We start from the raw sequence: 20,503 nt of genomic DNA on the forward strand, positions 1-20,503 counted from the left end.
GTCTGGTTCCGAATCTGCCGCTCCTTCGTTTAAATCACTTATCCGTTTAAATGGGAAGAGAAGGGATGCTTGTTTACATGCGTTCGGTCGGTAACTCTCGGAAACGGCTTTCGTAAATTGGCCGCCGAGCCCTGCGTCTCTCTGGATTCGCCTTGTTTTTGTTGGGGGGAAGAGGAAAGGGAGGGAGGGAGGATGCGAACGGGTGTGTAATTGAATCCACCACGTTCACTGTGGAGCAGATTTATGGTCAGGTGTGAAGGCGTGGCTACAACTATACAATATTTAATTAAAAAGGGAATCCTGCAGTTTAGAACGAGTATTGTATATGTGTATGTGTGTGTGTGTGTGTGTGTGTGTGTGTGTGTGTGTGTGTGTGTGTGTGTGATTTCCATCTCTCCCATCACTCATTCCATTTGCTCCCCAATTAATTCCAAAACCAAAGTCAGAGCAGATCCACCAGGTGATTTAACCCTCGTGCGATCTTAACATTGTGTTTACTCCCCTTGTCCGAAGGGTCAAAAATGACCCATATGACAATCTTTGTACCCTAGTGGTGTACAACCCAGATGGAAACATAAACAAAAAAGAAGTATCACTTTTTCTAATTTTGGGGTCTCTTTAGGAAAAGTCATAAAATTTCAAGTTGGAAAAAAATAGGTTAAGGTGTTTTTTCTACAGCTAAACATGGTAGTGGGTCACTTTTGTCCCTAAAATAGTCCCGTACTTCCCTTTGTATTTGTCTTTATATGACGTGCAAATGGCGTGAACAGTTGAACGTCTATGACATGTAAAAAAAAATGAAGGTTCATTTGTCTTTCTGTGATGTGTGGATGAGAGGGTGAATGCTTGTGTGTCTCCATGTCATTTGTATGAATGAATGAACGGTTGTTTGTCTCTATATGACGTGTAAATGAGGGACTGAATGGTTGAATGTCTCTAAATTGCGTATGAGTGAAAGATAATAGATAATAGAAAAATTACATGGCGTTGATGCGTGACAATGGCGGATCTGGTCAACATGGCGTCCAACAAACCACTCCTGTTTCCGTGCCTCTCCTCCAGATCGCGGGTGAGAAGCGGCCATCGTCAGAGATGATGAAGCCCAAACCCAAGCCCCAGAAGAAGAAGAAGAAGAAGGATCCCAACGAGCCCACCAAGCCCGTGTCGGCCTACGCCTTGTTCTTCAGAGACACCCAGGCGGCCATCAAAGGGCAGAACCCCAACGCCACCTTCGGAGACGTTTCCAAGATCGTCGCCTCCATGTGGGACGGCCTGGGCGAGGAGCAGAAACAGGTATGGAGAACGCGGAATCTCGGCGGCTTTGGCACCTCCTGAATGTCTAACTCTTCATTGTTGACACAGAGTATCTGAGTATTCACATGTTGGTCGTCTGTAACCCCAACAACGTCTTGCTTTTGGTTCTTTTTCTATCTATCTATCTATCTATCTATCTATCTATCTATCTATCTATCTATCTATCTATCTATCTATCTATCTATCTATCTATCTATCTATCCATCTATCCATCTATCCATCTATCCATCTATCTATCTATCTATCTATCTATCTATCTATCAGACTTTTGACCTCTGACCTTTCGTTTAAAGCATCGCAGCCCACAAGGAGAGCGCAGATCGGGCGTTCTGTTTTTCTTTTTTTTTTCCCTATCATCATCGTAGCGTCGCATCACATGATCACGACACCGCGTGCGTTTCCGCGGAGGCTGCATTCGCTAAACGACTTCGGCGAGACAGAGACCTCGGCGAAGTCGTTCGGCGAATGCAGTCACCGCAGGTCAATGAGATTAATTACATCCTGGTTCTATTTAGCGGCGCCACAGTTTCAATGCAAAGGTCAACGGTGAACAGAAAGGGAAGGTAATTGTATACATTTAATATAATTACGGCTTTGTTTACATCAAAATGTTGCCCTGAAAGGCCGCCACCGCTAAGCAGCCTTTTCCATCGCGCTGTGTTAATAAGGTGATGTTATGAAGTGCTTGAGGGAAGGTTCCCTATCGACGCAGCCCATTGGATGGTAATTCATCTGCAAAAGAAAAAAAAATAAAAGCATAGCATTTGTGCACAAGCGCTGATAAAATGTGTGTTTAAATGCGAAACATCCATTATACCGAGCTGAGGCTGCGAACGTGTTTACCGTCACAATTGAAATTGCGTCTTTGGTCGGAAATATGTTTGACTTTGCTGTGATTAACTTTTGGTGGCGCGGCGGTTAGCGCTTCCGCCGCGCAGCAAGAAGGTTCCCGGTTCGTTTCCGATGGGGGGAATTGATGTTCTCCTCAGGGTTCTCAGGTTTGCTCCCAAAACATGCAGGACATTCACTGGAGACCCTAAATTGCCCAGATGTGTGAGTGTATGTCTATGTACGAATGAGAGGGTGAACAGCTCTTTGTCTCTATAGAAAAAGTGAAAAAGTGAGCAGTTGCATACCGCTGCAGGTTTGAGTGAGAGGGCGAATTGCTCTCGCTCTATATGATATATGAATGAGTGATTGAACTGTTTTGGTCTCTATATGATGAACTAATGAGAGGGTGAATTGTTGTATGTTTATAGAATGAATGAGTGAATGTTGTTTATCTCTATGTGACATGTGAATGTGAGGGTGAATTGTCTGTCTAATGAGTCAGTGAAGGGTTTTGGTCTCTATTTAATGTGTGAATGAAAGAGTGAATGGTTGTTTGGTTATACGGGGGCATGAATGAGAGAGTGAATGGCTTCTGTCTCTATATGGCGTGTGAATGAGAGGATGAATGTTTGAATGTGTCAAAATGTGGCCCTGTGATCCGGGGTGACCCCACCCATAACCCTCAGATAAGCAGAATAGATAATGAATGAATGAACTAATGAGAAAAATTGATGAGGTAGTAGCTGTTAGCATTATTCGCCAGGTTCCTATATTCACGTGCCAGGACCATCGTTTGTCATGGATTCATTTCACCTTTTTAATTCGGATCCGGAAATATCAGCATCACACATCAGACACTGGCCTCCCTTCTCAACCAATCAGAACAGGGCCAAGGGCCCAGACTCCTGAAGACGAATCTCTAAAAATAAATATGCTGGAAAAAAAAAAACAAAGATGAGTGTGAAAATGGAAAGAAAAGAGATAATTAGCGGAAAGAAGCGAAAAGCTTGCAGGTGTGAGATATTATTTTCATACACACCCGACCGCAGCGCTGCGGCCCTTCGCCATTTAGCATTCCTAGCCGGGCGAGCAGAAAAGTTAAGAAAAAAAAAAAACACCTCTCCTTTGCTTTTGCGGTAATAGATGATGGTGTGAAACAAATGGAAAAGGAGACAGTCTGATGATCACGCGTAGGATTCATATTTTTAGAATAACTAGCAGGGACACAGCCTATTGGGTGTCAAATAAAAGCACCTGTCTCCATGACAAAGTGGCGCCCATTCCCCCTCAGAGTACACGCCATCCAACGCGTGTGTGTGTGTGTGTGTTTTTCCCCCGACCAAGCACGCTTTACACACTGGACTTGGGAGCCTCGTCTGTCCCTTTTATTTGCAGTTAATTCACCCCCCCCCCCCACCCGCCCCTCCGCGCCTTCTCCGCCGCTCTTCACCATGAATCTTCATTTCGCTGTTGACACCCTTGAATGTGAATTCCTCATTTCCTGTCCTTTTATTTTTATCTGTTGCCTGGTGATTTGATCATGCCGGGAATACAAGATTAGCAATTGCCTCGTCCTTGGTTTTGCCTCAAGGACATCTGCTCCTGAAATGTTATTGTTTGTGCTTCCTAACCCTTCGCGTCCCGGCTTTTTTTTTTTTTTTTTTTTTCCCCTCTCTCCCTCCGCAAGCAGTTCTCTCCCTTGTCCGACCTTTTGCAGCGTTACCTGGGAATAAACGCAAACCAAACGGTGATTCCGCCATTAAAAACCCCTCCCGTTTATTATACCATCTCTGCTGCGATCTTGTTTTTTCATTTGTTTGCGCATTCACGCGCTTAATCAAATGTGTCACCTCACAAGACACATAATTAACTGGAGGTAATCATGTCATTATGGGATGAAATGTGCTACCCCTGTATGGGCAATAAGGCCCCGATTGGCCTAATTATTCCTGGCGACGGGCGCCGTCACTCGCCACAGCGTGACAAATGGACAAACTGATTCCGCTACTGCGATGTTAGCGCTCATTAAGGCCTAAAAACATGAAAGATTATGGCGGCGGTGATTAACTCATAACAATGTAGCAGGCTATTATGGCGCGGTGGGGTCCATCCACTCCTGCTGCGGAGCGCCGATGCATTTTAGTGTGTGTGTGAGTGTGTGTGTGTGTGAAGGAGAGGGAGGTGGGTGCAAAGAAAAAAAAGAAAACTCAACCCCAATTATTTGTTCCCGATCCCACCAACCCCCCGGCCCCGGGATTTGACTGTCATGTCGCCCACCCAACCCCCAACCCGTAGGATCGCTGAGGTGTATCCCATAATGTCACAGTCAGACCTTGTGGAGCCCGGCAGCAGCACCAGAATGTAAACACAGCCCGCCCCGCACCCACTGCACGCACTTTTGTTTTAACTAGAACGCGGCCCCCTGTTTCCAATTACCTTGAATGATGTTCAAACAAGGCCAGTGGATTCATGCGGGAAAAGGAGGCGGCGAGTTCCTTTATTGCTTTTTTTTTTTTTTTTTTTTTTTTTTAATTCACTGACGAAACAATCAGAAATTTAATTGTCCCCCGACTCACATCCTTTCGGATCGTACATTGTCTTCCTTTTTTTTTTTTTTCATTCATTATTTTGTGTGCATTTGTGTGTTTTCATGCTGTCCTTGAGTTCGGTCGGTGCAGGCTCATGTTTATGTTTGTATATTTATGTATATATTTTTTCCCCCCTTCTATTAAGACATTTTTTTTCGGAGCGTTGCACAGCAGACGGTAATGTTTAAGGCCCGGAGGCTCAGCTTTAGAGTGCGAGATCAATGCTGTTATTCGGGCCTGTTATATCTCAAGGTGACAACATGTTATGGCTACAAAGAACATTTTGTTTCTTTTTTACATGACGATTTTATATTCATTTTTCAAGAGTGGCGGTTGGTTGCCGCGGTTTGTGGAAGAGAAAAGAGGACCGAGTTGGACTCGGGCGAGTTTGAGATGCTGAAAATAAAATCACAGACCCCTGCAGTCGTTCTTCATCAGTCCACATCCCTCCTTCACATTCATATCTGCATTTTTTTTTTTTTTAATCCTCCACCATATCTTGGCCACAAGGGGCAAAATCAACCCCCAAGCCCACTGTCCGTGGAGTTATTGTCTCCCGTAATTAAGCGATTATCTAACAAGAACATTTCATTAAGGTACAATTAGGGGGCTAATTCGGGCAGGACGCCCCACCGTGTCGGGATGGCGATCGGGGGGCCCACACTCTCCGCCCGCCGCTTCGTTATTTTTAATTCATACTGACCCGCAGCCCTCTGACGGCTTCAAGTGCTAATGAATCCACTCACTTTGGAATAATTAGACGTCCTTAGGCATGGTAATTTATTTAAAAGTATCCGTCGTTTGCGCGCGTCATTATCTGTGTTAAAATTAATTTGAAATTAAAGCCGGCGGGAGTCGAGTCGGGGGGGGTTTCATTTAAGAGCCAGTCACTCTATCAATATTTAAAGGGCTTTTTTTTTTAGTTCAAACTGTAATTGATCACTTAATTCCCGATGAAACGCTGCATTTATTTACCTATTTATTTATTTATTTACTTATTTATCTATCTCATTATCTATTTATTCATCTACTTGTTTATTTATCCATTTTTATGTACATTGATTTATTCATATATATTCAAACCTCAATGCATTTTTTTTTTAATTCTTATTATTTATTTGTATTTCATTATTTTGTTTTATTTTGTTTTATTTGTTTGTATATATATCTATATTTCAAATGTACATAAATGTATTTGGTATTTATAGATTTCCTTTTAATTTTTTGAATTTCTCTTGTTCTATTTATGTTATTCATTTACTTATTTCTTTTTATATGTGTTCAGACGTATACATATATTTTTATTTTTCCATTGAAATCATTTATCTCTATCCACCTATATTATCCCATATATTTATATTTATTTAATGATTTATTTATTTATTATCTCCATCAAATTACTTTGTTGCGTTCAGTTCTGTTTATGTTCCAAAGAAAAAGTATTTGCGGGAATAACGAGGATACCGTGGAGACGAGCGAGAGGATAAACAAAAGCTGTTTGAGCGAGTGATTGGATCCATCTTCCCCCTCAGTTTGTTTGCTATTCTGTGTGTCTGCGTGTTTGTTTATGGCACGCGCGCGCGCGTGTGTGTGTGTGTGTGTGTGTGTGTGTGTGTGTGTGTGTTTGTATCTCCCAGCCTGTGTGCATTAGGTAGCACATGAATGCTTAATGGTTATTCTACCCCGTCCCTTTGAAAAGAAAGACATCGTCCATGAAGCCCCAGACAACCTCCCAGTGAAGGGCCAGTAATTGCCTGCCGTATTGTCACATGAAAACCCCTTTATATTAAAACCTCCTCAGAGAGGGGGGCCCGGATCCGACTCTTCCTCGCCGATTTAAGAAAAGGGAACCCCACGCGAGTTGTTTTCCCGCATCGCAAAAATGCAATGAAGGCTATAAAGAGCCCGGCGAGCGACGCTAACTTGCACCTCCTCCATCTGAACACTTGGGCCCCAGGGTTCAAATGCGTTTTGGCTCCAACAGGAGCTGATTCCTAAAAAAATAACAGCTTCTGTCCTGTCATTTAGCACCGCTGACTTCAAACTCCCTGCACGCGGTTTTAATGGCTATTACGCGGGGATTAATGACTCGGACGGGGCAACGTCACACAGACACGCTTTACCTCGACGAATGTGCGAACGGAGGCGTTTGATATGCTTTATTTTGCGTCCGCGGCGATCGGATCGGCTCGGACGATCGTTACGGCCTTTGGTATCGCCTCGTAATCAATTGTTGTTGTTGTTGTGTTTGCTCCTGCAGAGCTACAAGAGGAAAACAGAGGCTGCTAAAAAGGAGTACCTGAAAGCCCTGGCCGCCTACAGAGCCAGTCTGGTTTCCAAGGTAACCACCGGGGTCATGTCTTTTATATACATGGGTCAGCAGTGATATAAGGGATGATAAATTAGACAGTGAGAATTCCTCATATTTCCAAGGGGCTGATGCGCCGGCTGTGTGTGTATGTGTGTGTGTGTGTGTGTGTGTGTGTGTGTGTGTGTGTGTGTGTGTGTGTGTGTGTGTGTGTGTGGAGTGAAAGTGGGAGTGAGGAAATTTGGTCTCAAATGCATGTGATTTGAAAACGGGGAGAAATGAAAAGTAACAGTGTGTGTGTGTGTGTGTGTGTGTGTGTGTGTGTGTGTGTGTGTGTGTGTGTGTGTGTGTGTGTGTCCACCTGGTGTTTGTGTCCTCCCTGATGGGCCACTAATGCATTGGTTGAGGCTTGCTTCTCTGCTCTGTTTGCTGCACAGAACATTAACACATTCATATCCGTTTCTATGTATAAAAAACACACACACACAGACACACACACGCATGTGCGCACGGTCATGTGGAACTCATCTTGCATCTGCAAAAGGGGATGTGTTTTTTTTTGTTTTTTTTTCTCCACATCTTCCATTTGAAAACATTTGCGCGTCTGCAAAATAACCTCCTCCTCCTACAAGCAGCGGCGGCGGCCGCCGCACGCCATCACCCTTCCTATAACGCGCACGGCGCCCCCGAAAACAAGCACCTTGATTACGCCGTGAATGGTTAATTCATCGGCCTCTTCACGTTCGGCTGAAAAGGAATATTCTCATCTCTTGTCTTTGGCGCAATTAGCCATTCATGTCAGAGCGCCTGTGCAGAGGCTTGATTGATATGTTGGTAGATTGCCAGTCAAAAATAAAACCTGCAGCCCGACACACACTCATGCATGCACAAACACACGCACACACTCACTCAGGATCAGTCTGAATACAAGAGTCATGATTCAACATGGATCCCACTTTTTTTTTTTTTTTTAAATTACCGCTGAAAGAGTCTTTTCAGACAGGGTTGGGAGGGGTGGAATTGGAGGTAAATGGAAAATCATTTGAAGGGTTCACATCTTCAGTTTGCACCTGTTGCCTTTTTGTTTGTGAAGCATATGTGTGTTTTTTTTTTTTATTTTCAAATGGGGGGGTGGGTTGAGGGAGGTTGATTACTATGCACAGAGCAGAGCGTCTTTGTGTTCTTTCGCAGTCAAATGCAGAGCGCGATTAAAAAAAGTAAGAAAAAGTTCAGATGAATCTTAGTTTGCACGGCTCTCAATCAAAATAAGGCCTCAGCCAGTTGCATCCAGTGAAATCAACATTTTCATTTATTTCGTTAATTTATTAATTTTTGCCATTCCATCCATACGTTCTTGTCCATCCCTGCAGGGTGATGACATGAACAGAGGTTTTGGCGGTTGCGACGATAGCATAGCCGAGGTTGCTAACAGTCTATTAGCAGTGAATAGTTCAGATGAGCGTGTGTTGCGTTTTTTTGCATAATTCCTTGATTTTTTCTCGATTTTACATGTCGCTATTGCCTTCAGCGAAAATAATTTAACATCAAACAACAGTTTCTTGGGAAAAAATATAAGGAAAAGGTATGTGGATACATTTCGGTCACGGTCGCACTTTTCTGGAGCCCCTGGATCCCAGAATATAAAAAGCACAGTGCATTCGTTTTGACAAAACAGTCACAGGCGACACTTGGCAGCCAATTGGTGTGTAGACATTGTCGTCGTGACATCCCGAAATGGGATGAGCCGAGTTGTACGCGTTTTTCAGTCGTTCGTGTTTTTCTAACCCTCTCAGCAAATAAAAGAAACGTCAACCGTCAGATGGTTTGACCTTTCGATCGGATCACACGTTACCTTGGATCGCTAATGCACGGCCGAGCAGGCGGCGTGATGTATTTTAAAATTTGCACTTTCCCTTTCATTTTTCATACATAATTAGGCTTACTGGGTTCCTTTCATAAGAGAGATTCAGAAGTACGAAGACAAATATGAACCGTCGGTAAGGCGGTGTGCAATAATAATATTATTATAATATTTCTGTGTGTATAAAGATGTAAAGTTCCAAACAAAGTTTGTTTTACACCTATACCAGGAACTACAAACATAAACTAGAGAAATCACTGGTAGGAGAGTTACTACATTCGTGCACGTGAATATATTTTTGTAGTTCAAATGAACACGTGAGCGGGTAAATGAAGGAAAAAGAGAACAGTCGCCTCCAACTCCAGTTCCAAAATCCAAAACCAAAACACTGCAGAACCAGAATTGTCCAGATGCGCGAACGAGTGGGTGAACGGTTGTTTGTCTCCAAATGACGAGTGAATGAATGAGTGAATGGTTGTATGAATCCATTTTCGGCCCTGTGAGCAACTGCTGACGGGTTACGGGCTGAACCGCACCTCTCAGCCAATGACGGCTGGGAAAGCCTCCAGCTGTGAATGAGAGAGTGAATTGTCATATGTCTCTATATAGCATGTGAATGAATGAGTGAATGGATGTTTGTCAGTATATGTGGCCCTGTCAGCGACTGGGGACCCCCGCCTCTCAGCCAATGATAACCGGGATTTCTCCAGCCCCTGCCACCCTGAGTGCAGGATAAGCGGTATTGAAAATAAATGAATGAATGAATCGTCGTCATCTATACCGACATGTATTGAGCCTAAGGTGGCAAATTATCAAGACCCATTTAAATCCATCGGAAGCTTTATCCAAAAATTGACTATCCCTGATTGGCCGGGGGATTATTTTTCTGGAATATTGTAGTTCATAATTACTGCAAATGTGGCAATTTAATATCAAGAGATAATCTCCAGGTGAGCCGTGTTGAAGGTTCTTCTCCGCTTCCCTCCGCTCTCCAGACGTATAACGACCCGGTGGAGACAAAAAGTTCCCAGACGAGCCAGGCCTCTCCGCATATGATGCCAGCCAACCCCCCCCTGTACAGCGTGCCACCCCCTCCCCAGCCGTCGTCGCCCTACCTGGGGCCCGGGGCCTTCCCCCTCACCGACCTACAGAGCTACGCGGGACACGCCCCTCGCCACGCCCTGACGCAGACGCTCAGCCAATCGCAGATGCTGCCCAGCATTAGTGCCTCTCCCCCTTCCTCCTTCCAGATCAGCCCGCCGCTCCACCCGCACCAGCAGCTCTCCCTGCACCAGAGCTCGCTCCTCAACCAGCCCATCCGCATGCAGCAGGTCCAGTCCCAGCCAATCATCTCCCACCAGATGGGACTGCAGGCCTCCCTGCATTCCCCCCCACCGGGGCAGCAGGTAAATTCCCAGTTTTGTGGAACCTACCGGTTCTTACAAAGCAAAAACGTTTATTTGTATTTCCGTATTTCGTCTTCCGCCAGGGGTTTTCTCACCTCCAGTCAGAGTATCAGAAGAGCATCGGGGGTTCCCAGTCTCCAGGGGCCCCCGGCCCCGGCCCAGGCCCCGGCTCCGGCGTGGTTCCGAGCCACGACTGGGACAGTGAATACTGCAATCGGGAGTGTGGCAACCACTGCAGGTCAGTGGGAACGAGGAGATAGACAAACGGGAAGGTAAAGTTAGCCTAGCGTAGCCTAGCGTCGGAGATTATGAGTTATTTTACATTTTTTAGCCAACAACTCATTTTAGTCAGTGGAAAAATAAATAGCACATATCCCCTTGAATGCAGCTATTCGCAGAAAGCTAATAGCAGTCGCTGCTCTCACGGCGCTAACATTGTATACGGTGATCTCAACGACAGCCGGCGATTATCACAAAATCTTAATCTGATAAAAAAAGAAAAGAAAATGTCCCGTCATGGAGATGCAAAGGTTTCTGATGTACACACACACACGCACACACACACACACGCACACACGGATGACGTTATAAGAATCATGCAGCTGTTCGTGCTAACATTTTCGTTAGCGATGTCATTTGTGCCCCGAGTGGTTCGAGGCGGAAGGTTTTTTTAAAGTTATTTTTTAAAGACTGCGGTTCAGGGATTTGATTTCACGACATGTAAATAAAATCTGATTTCACACACACTCACACACACACACGTACACACACATATACATACTGACGTGAGTACCCCGCCTCACTCGGGTCAGGGGCATCTAACATCAATCTCCAAATAGCCTTCGCGTTCCGCTCAACGTCTAAAAAAAGAAATTAAGAGGTGCCAGATGTTTACCATCTGGTACCTCTTATTTTTTTTTCTTATTTTCGCCAGCAGAAGAGTAACCCACCCCCCCTCTGCTGTTTCCCCTCTTGCAGTGGCAGCATGGTCGGCAGGGACAAGCCGCTCTACCTCACCTGAAACCGAAGATCGGACTCTGTCGACGGGCGCGACGCAGACGAGTCGACCATCCCTCCCTAACTTTCCCCTCCATTTTTTTTTTTTCTCCGACCCACACGGTGACACACGGCGACACACGGCGACACACGGCACACAACATGTACATAAATGCCCCCCCCCTTCCTTGCCGCCGCCTCTTGGACACCATCGCCCGCACCGCCCTGGTTTGTCAGTGTAACCCTCGCTCCTCTCTAGGTCAATTTGTGAACCGGAGTTCTTCGACGAGACGACCGCTGTCCGTACCACTTGTCGTGTTAGCAGAACCTGTCCACCTTTTGAATTCGCCAAGCACTTATAAAGAACCCCCACACCTCCACCCGATCCTCCTTGTGTCGCCATTAAAGTCCCCCTCAGGGACCCCCCCCCCCCCCCAAAAAAAAAGCGCCACCTTCCCACCACCTCATCCAGCTTTAATTAGAATGAGAAGAAGAAATTAAAAAAAAACAACAGTATTCTTTGTATTCATTTCTTTAATTTACTTTTTTTTTTTTGCTTTTTCGTTGTCGTCGCTGCTGTTTTTTTTATTTATTTCCGGCTTGCAATTTGCCCTCCTGCCCCCCCCCCCCCCCCGCCTCTCCACCGTTTTTATTTTTATTTTTTATTTTATTTTTTGCCAATAAGCAATGGGCCCTGCGCTGTAGAGAGAAATTAACTTCCAGTAACATTTTAGTGTGGCGGGGGTGTGATGGGGGGAAGGGGGGCTCTTTGTCATGGCAGTTTCGCTTATAGGGCCCTGCAATTTAATACGAAAAATGAAAAATAATGCGGGGTCTGGGGAAGAGAATCAAAACAAAAATAATCTTTTTTTTTTCTTTTTTTTCTTAAATATTAAAGACCAGTTAAGGTCTGCCAAGCTGTCACAGTGTGATTGTAAATATAACTTTTATGGGATCAAACTGGGGAGGGGAGGGGTTTGAGGACGGGGGGGGGGGGGTTGTGGAGGGGGATTGGAAGTCCAGATAGATTTTTTTTTTTCTTCTTTAATATTACATGTGAGTCATTCTGTATGTCTGTGTGTGTGTGTGTGTGTGTGTGTGTGTGTGTGTGCGTGCAAGTCAGGACGCTAGAATGTACCCCATTCGCGGCGAGTGAAGTCGAGTGTGTACCCGCGTGTGCACGGACGCGCATTGCAAGATTGTCCCTCGGGTCCTCGAGTCTTTTCTGGTGAATTTGAACCCCCACCCACCCCATCCACCCACCCACCCCATCCCCGGCCGTGCAGCTGGATTTCAGAAGGGTATTTCACACTCTCGTTCTTGCATTAAATCTGTGCTCACTGGTGTGTTTTCTTTTCCAATAAAGTTCAATCTAAAAAACCGAATGCACGATATGTGTCCTGTAGATCATTAAATGGAAAGAGATGGAGGGAGAGAGGGAGGGAGGGAGGGAGGAGAAAGAAACAGTGAGATTTCAGAAAATAAATGTCTTGAATGCACCCCCCCTGTCCCATCCCTCCCATTTCTTGTTTTGCCTCCTCCACCGATGTCGTGACATATGTGAATGGAGCCGTCACATCCGCATTAGTCATTTTTTTTTTTTAAATTTTTATCTTATTTTAATAAGATTCTAGCTGGTGTTTGTTGAGCTCAACCTTTTAATTTTAATTTGTGTGATTAACAGAGATGCTTTTCTTTTTTTTTTTCACAGGGAGACTTTTTTTTTTTTTTATCTCCTTCCTGTAGCATTGTCTCCATTTTAGTTAAACTATACAGTTTTAAGTTGTGTTAAAAATAAAGAAATAAACTAAAGTAAAAAAAGAAATGACAAAACTGCCAATTAGGTATTTTATCTGTAAAGCCTGTAATGATAAGTATTTTAAATGGTTATTATTATTATTATGTTTTCGCTAATTTTCCATCAGCCATTCAACATTTTTTTTTTCTTATTTATGACTGAAATTAAAATTACTTTTGCTTATTACAATGGAGGTGTGTTTTTATTTTTATTTTTTTTCTCATTTGGTTTGATAAGACAAAAAATAATGCATAATGAGGATGACCACAGAAATTATCATCTTACTTTTTACGTTTGGATGCTGCTCCTTTTCCTTCCTCGCCGGCAGCGTATATTTGTGTCATTATGCTTCTTTTATTTTGGAAAAAAAAATCTGCATAATAAGAAAAATTTTAAAAAATAAAGAAAATAAATAAAAGTGTCCACCCCTGGTGTCCGGTCGTTTGTTTCAGACTCAGATGAAGACGGGTTTAGGGTGAAATCGCAGATCAACTAGAGAATGCTCGACTTAATAGAGGCAGAAGGCCGCCGTCCAAGGTTTCTTCATGATTGTTTTTCTATTATGGTTCATATTATCATATCATAATAATATATTATAATCGCAGGGTTCCTGGGAGTGCGGCGTTAGCTGATTAACCTCAGAGAAAATGAACGTCGACCTGGATTTGACCGGTTAACTATCTGAAGTAAATGCCTCTCACGCAGCTGTCCCAGTGCTGATTCCACCCCAATATTACACCGGGCTTGAGAGAGAAAGGAGGGATTGAAATGAAACTGTCACCCATCCCTCCTTTTCAATGTTTTATTCATCTGATGTGCAACTCGGCGTCTCTTCTTCAGTGGTATTGACTCGGGCAAATAGATCATTATTGGACAAATGGAAAACCTGCCACTTTGCAATATGACACACATTATATGAAAATCGCAGTCATACATTCTTAATGCAGTTCCAGATATAAGTTTTTTTTTTTTTTTTTGTTCGGCTCCATGCTTTTTGTGTCTTTTGTGTGCATATAACCGTGGTTTTGTATGTTTGTATGGATATCTGTGTCGGTGTGCGTCCATTGTTTGCTTGGGTGTTGCTTCTCCTCATCGGCTTCAGAGCGGGCGGTAACAATAGGCAATTTCTGCTTTCTTATTTTAGATAAAATAGCTTTTTACCTTCCCCTTGTGTTCCTGCCGCCATCCGCAGTGCCGCGGTTATTGTCTGTGGTAATGCTGTAGTAAACACAGTAAGAAGACAGTACCCATCTGACACTCAAGTCAGCGCCATAAATCCCATCCCTTGTGTGAAAGTCATGAGACCCCCCCCCCACACACACACACACACAAATAAAAGATTGAACCGCTACAATTTACATTGAGAAGCGGTCAATGCAGCGGTCAAAATAAAAAAAAAAAAGATATGTTTGGCATGATATGTGTCAACCCTTGGGTGAAAAGGATGTGGTCGGTGCGGTGGCGTCAGAACCTGGCAGATCTGGAAAAAGAACCATATGGATAAACCTATTCTTTGTGTTTGAGAAGTGCTATATTTTCATTTTTCCCCAAAGACGTGTATAAACATATATATTTATATCGACATATACACACAAAAAATCCTCACTTTTATTCATCATATGATACCTTTTCAATGTCCGTTCAAAAATAGCGCATGGGTTTGCATGATGACCTTCAACAGGTCTGTTCAATTCAAAAATACTTTGAAATAAATTCAATTTAATTTCACCATGTTGAGAAAGAAAATATTAAATACATTTTGACGTTTCTGATTTGTTTTTTATTTTATTTTCAAAATATGGATACATATATATATAGTTGTTTATTGTATGTATTATATTATTATTGTATGCATGTGTATACATATATATATATATATATATATATATATACATATATATATAAAGATTTCAAAAAAGGAAAAATAAATAAAAAGTATTCATCTTCAGGATTGTTATAAATATAAATAAATACATTTATAAATATATTTACATAAGCACTACTTTTTAAGGGCTGATTTATTTCGATTTTTGATGTATTTAGAAGTTTGAACCTCCCCTCACTTGCGTCTTTGAAGATAAGATATAGCTCAGAGACAAGTTGGGAAATTTTCCACTGTTAACAAACCTGTACAGTCTTTTCCTTTTTCCCCTCAAGACTTTGTAGATGTATTACAGGGGAACGGTATCTTTGTTATTATTAACTGTGCCAAACAAAATCAGCACGCAGGACGTTGCTTCTCCTCCGGGTTCGGGTCGGTTTTGGACGCAGCCGTCTTCCTTGGCTGGACCAAAGGCCCTGAGCGCTGTTTCTGCAGCGTGCAGGCAAAAAACCTGTACAGTTGCAGCTGCGGCTGAGCAACAAACAGCAGGAAATGTGGGTGGTTTTAGCAAGAAACGGGTTTCGCTTTGCGCTTAGAATCAGTTAAGGCTTTTTTTTTTTTTTTGAATGTTGTCTGCACTGCACAAAATAAATGTGTGAATTAAAGAAAGTGAATGTTTGTCGCATACTTCGTGAGTAACAAACCAACTCACACCGTGGACTTTTTACCTGCCATTTAAACCTTGTTTTCCGTAGAGTGCATGGAAACAGAAGCATTGTATTGCTCAAGAATATGATCTATTTTCGGAACAATGGTAAAATCATTGGCCAGATGCAGTTCAAGGGAAAAAGAAAATAATTTGATATACTGGGGTGAACGGAGGGCGGAACGATTAACTTGTCATTATGAATATGTCATTCTGTCAATACCCCAGTTTAGACTGAAAATCTCAGTTTGCTTCTTGGAACCAGCCTTCGGGTGGCAACTGGACTTGAATCTCAGTTCTCAAGAACTTAAGAAGCCTCTTGGATGAGGGGTGAAACATATTCAAGAGAAGAAATTCAGGTGCAGTTACGAAGATTTTGACAACAATCCACCGTGACCTGAATGACTAAGAACCTCCACAGACACGAAGAACCCTGCTATTATCTAGGTCTGTAGTTATTTCGTCTAAAGTGTCAATGTCCTATCCGGAGCTTCGGACCTCATCGCGGTTTCTTTTCTCGCTGGCTGTGTCCATTTTGACACAAGAGCTAAGCAGCTGAGCAGCAACCGCGATATTTATGAAAAATGGAGCGCCGCAAGAAGTATCCATTAAAGGGTTTGGCTTCTGAGATCCAACAATTGCCGTGCACTTTTGTCATATGAGTTTCAATGGAACCCGAAAAAGCCTCTGCCTCTGAGCAGGAGCTGACGACCGTGGTCTGCTGGTTTCTCTGCACCCAATGCACCAAAAAAAGGTCGAGTTCCTGAAAAGGTTCTTGAAACTGCGAAAAGTTCCTACAGTGCAAAATCAGTCTTGAAAATACAAATTCTGCTTCAGTCCACTTCCTGTTCATGTTGTACGATAAACCAACACTGTTAGATCATGTGCCGGATTCTAAAGACCCTCAGCAGGCGTTTTTCCCACAATGTCACGCAGACTCATTGTGAAACGTCAGGTGACAGTGGGGGTTACTTGCTATGACTGTGTCAAACCCAAATTTTACGGTCTTGATATTGACTCCCCCGATGCAGCTACTAGACAGATGGGAATTTTAAAGAGAAAATAAATAGCTGATTTGATTTAAGCAGGCGCCAAATCCCAACCCAGTCGTCTGAAGACACTTTCCATGGACCACACTCTTTGAGATGATCTCCAGAAACCTGTCATTGCATGAGCAAACATTTGGCACTGGCGAGGAAACCCTGCCTTTTAGCAGTTGCAGAAACCTCAGACGGATCTCAGGTCAGTGTAAGATGGCCTTCTGCCTCTTTCTGGAAAGCAAGAGGGTGATAGAAACAGTAGCAGGTACTGCAAAATTTCACTGTGCCTGCACAATGACTTTCAAAAATCTTGATTCTTGATTCTTGATTCTTGATTCTTGATTCTTGATTCGTGATTCGTGATTCGTGATTCTTGATTCTTCACAAGGGTTGGGATGATGCTCATGCTAATGCTCATGCTAATAATATTAGCTCTTGTATCTTGTATTAGTGAATAATATTAGCTCATGCTAATAATAACATTAGCGTCTTTCTTTGTGTATGTATATGTAGGTGTGTATATATTTAAATATTCATATGCGTGAATATGTATATGTATTTTTTTATTTTACCCCTTTGTCACTTTTATTCTGTTTATTTTCATTGTTTCTAATGAATCTGATTTTTTTGCACGTCTGTTCAGTGTCTTTGAGTGTCAAGTAAGGCACCTTAAAATGTCTTATTATTATTATTATTATTATTAAAGAAATGATAACATGGTTCCCAAGCCCCGCTCCCTGGTAACCAGAGAATTGAGAGCAGTATCACAGATACAGGCAATATCCCCCAGGTAGACCAAGCCCATGCCATCATAACAAGCTAGCCGCTCTCAAAATGAACGCTTTTAAACCTTAAACAAAAAATGTGTTTTGGCCTCTTCAGACAGAGTGAAAGATCAAGCAGTTGTTTTTTTTTTTTTCTTTTTTTTTTTTTGACTTCCATGATCTTTGTCCATATGGTTTGCACCTTAACACCTCATCCATCAAGTCAACCCCCCACCCCGACCCCGAGATAGCAACACACTATAATGCAAAGCTCTGTAATGTCACAAGTGATTGTTTATGTCAGCTCCTCGATAAAGGCACAAAATATTTAATTCGTCTGGCGTGGACCTAAAAGGATTCCTATTACCAAGCAAATTGCGGTCTTACTTAACAACCGAGGAGTTGTTTGGAGGTGTTATGGCTCAAAGTGCATTGGTGAACTTTTTCTACAATCTGAAGGGCTTAGTTTTTTTTTCTCTCTCATGAACTGAACAACAGATAATGGAATAAATGTGCACAACTTCAATACAGAAGTTTGTCTTTCGCTTTATCTTCTCCTCACCAGGAAAGGAAGGTGATGAGCAACCCTGATATTGCTCTTTAATCTTCGGCGAAATGAGAAGACGGTGGTTTGGAGAACCGAGAAACTGGCAACTTGTTCGATAACAACTGTTTCTATCTGACGCTGGGTTTTTTTGGGGGGATTTTAAACAGGGAGCCCACATCCCTGTTGAGAGGAATCCGTGAGAAACCATTCATGCTTGCCGCGGCATAATGACACAGACCACATTTCCCATTGTGGCGGGTTCCCAGTGGGGTGAAGAGAAGACCTGCCTTCTTCTTTTTATTTCTATTTCGATACTTTAATTTGATAATTCTTTTTTATTTTACCTTTATTTGATTTATTTTTACTTTTATTTTTAGATGTGTTTTAGTACAAGTATTTATATTTATATATATATTTATCTTATCATTTTCTGGCTTTATTTTATTTTGTTTTTAGCCTCTTTTTATTTTCATTTTTATTTTTACTTATGTTTTTATCTGTCTTTATATTCATTCTATGTTTTATTTAGTAATATATTTTTTTTCTTTAGCCTTATTTATTTTATTTTTATTTTCTTTTAATTGTATTTGATTTAATTTAATTGTTTTTATTTTTTTTTATTTTAATAGTATTTTTGGTTTTTGGCTTCCATCAGACTTGAAGTAAAACATTTTAGTAAATACTTCAAAAAATTAAAGCATTGGTTGAGATAATGTGTATGTATGTATGTTTGCATGTATATATAGAGGTAATTTTGTATATCCTTAGTTATTTATGTATGTAACTATATACAGTATGTAGGGAAGTTTGTATATCCCTGTGTACCCATGAAAATATCAAATTCAGTAAATGTCATCAATTTATTGTCAATTTCTCTGCATGTCCTGGACATACAGAGGAATTAAGAAGATGTTTTTCACAAAATAATATTAATAACAATAATAGAGTGCAAATTAACGTAAAGTGCGGTGTTACATTAATCAGTATATATCAGCATATGTATCAATATTATTTTATTCATGCTCATTGCAACACAGCAGACCCGTGAAAACCAGACCCTCTGCGTGCCCCATGACAGGGGAACGAAGGGCTGTCGTGTGGTTGTCGTCAAAGACTGCATCTCCCACACACGCCACATCTTAGATCTCCTATTAGTACGTTGAGTGTCGGTTGAGAAATGGCGGTGTTAGTGTAACAAGGCTCCAAAGCAGATGTTCAGGATTAAGGGCTTGTTATGAAAATACAATATAGTGACTCAGGGCGCGAGGTATTCGCTTCGGTCATCCATATGGCATGTAGAACAATTTAAATAGATCTGGAGATACCGGACTGGGGGAAGGTTTCATCCGAATGAAGTCCGGTATATCGGCATATTGCGTAACAGGCAGTTTCAGCATTTGGAAAGGTTTGAGTTCTTAAAAATCAGCACCATGGCAACAGGGCCACGGGACACGCCGTGCCAGCATTAAGCAAAATATCACAGAATGTTTTAAGTGACTTATCTCTTGTCATTACTGGAATACTCCCCGAGACAAAATATGGTTGATTTACGAGATCGAAAATGATAATAAAAATCCACTCAGAGCCTGATGGATGTGTTTTCCCCTGTTTACCGAGTCATTTGAAACACAGAGTGGCTCTTCTTTTGTAATCATTCACTAATACAAGATACAAGAGCGCTGACCCTCTAAGAGCTTCTGCAGCGGGCAGGCTTTGTGAAGAGGACATCATTCGGCCGTCCCCGTCAGCCAACATGATATTATAAATAATGGAGAATATTTATCTTCTCTGGAAAACACAACTCCCGTCGCTCAACTCCAAAACGTACTCAGCATCCTGTCAGATGTACAGTGCATGGGTTCTGTGAGGCATGGGTGAGTGGAAGGTTGTGGATTTCATTTCAATAGCAATATTTTCTTCATACTTGGCTGGATAGATGGGTGAATAAACAAGAGTATACATACATACATATATATGAATAAGTGTATATGTATGTATATATATATACATCAGTATATATATACACCCCAGCTGCTCCCTATGGTATGGCTTGCATCTTGCATGCATCTAAGTAAGTCAAGACCATTTGCAAGTTTGGACTAGTCATTAAAATAACCTTTAACAAAAGAGGTTAGCTTAAATCTTTTAGATAGCCTTAACAAATCAATGTCAAACCTCCTAAAACAAAGAAATTTCAGTTCACTTCAGTGGCAATGAAACATCTATGACACCCAAACTCCAAAATAGGCAACTTTTAACCGCATACTTTATGCCTTTTAGCATCATCTCTCCAGGAAGTGCAGCAAAGCTGTGCTCACTTTGTGGATTTGTTCTGAATATTTCCTTGAGCCATACCTTTTTTTGGTTTATTTCCTGTTCGTAACACTTTAAAGTTTTTGTCTTTTGCAGAAGCATTTAATCCTCGTTAAATACATGAGCCTCACCGCGGTGTAACAACGTTTTACCAAGGTTAAGCTAACGGGGGACTGTTTGGTGAGTTTCCCAGGGCTGATAGGAGACCC

At 42.1% G+C, this 20,503-nt stretch overlaps 1 protein-coding gene across 6 annotated transcripts in view; it reads left to right on the plus strand.

The window, feature by feature from the left end:
* tox2 (TOX high mobility group box family member 2) overlaps nucleotides 1-13,519 on the plus strand; it is a 125,985-nt gene extending 112,466 nt beyond the window's left edge. For all 6 annotated transcript variants that reach the window (XM_086149769.1, XM_086149774.1, XM_086149771.1 and 3 more), the window contains 5 exons: nucleotides 1,063-1,293; nucleotides 6,994-7,074; nucleotides 9,898-10,308; nucleotides 10,392-10,546; nucleotides 11,287-13,519. In XM_086149769.1, coding sequence (XP_086005895.1) covers nucleotides 1,063-1,293; nucleotides 6,994-7,074; nucleotides 9,898-10,308; nucleotides 10,392-10,546; nucleotides 11,287-11,329 — 921 coding nt within the window. In that variant the 3' untranslated portion in view covers nucleotides 11,330-13,519. The remainder of the gene's footprint in view (nucleotides 1-1,062; nucleotides 1,294-6,993; nucleotides 7,075-9,897; nucleotides 10,309-10,391; nucleotides 10,547-11,286) is intronic.
* Nucleotides 13,520-20,503: the final 6,984 nt, after the last annotated feature.

This window comes from Fistularia commersonii, chromosome 7 (genome assembly GCF_037954325.1).
Source record: "Fistularia commersonii isolate RoL2024-O1a breed Wild chromosome 7, RoL_Fcom_v1.0, whole genome shotgun sequence".
NCBI lineage: Eukaryota > Metazoa > Chordata > Actinopteri > Syngnathiformes > Fistulariidae > Fistularia > Fistularia commersonii.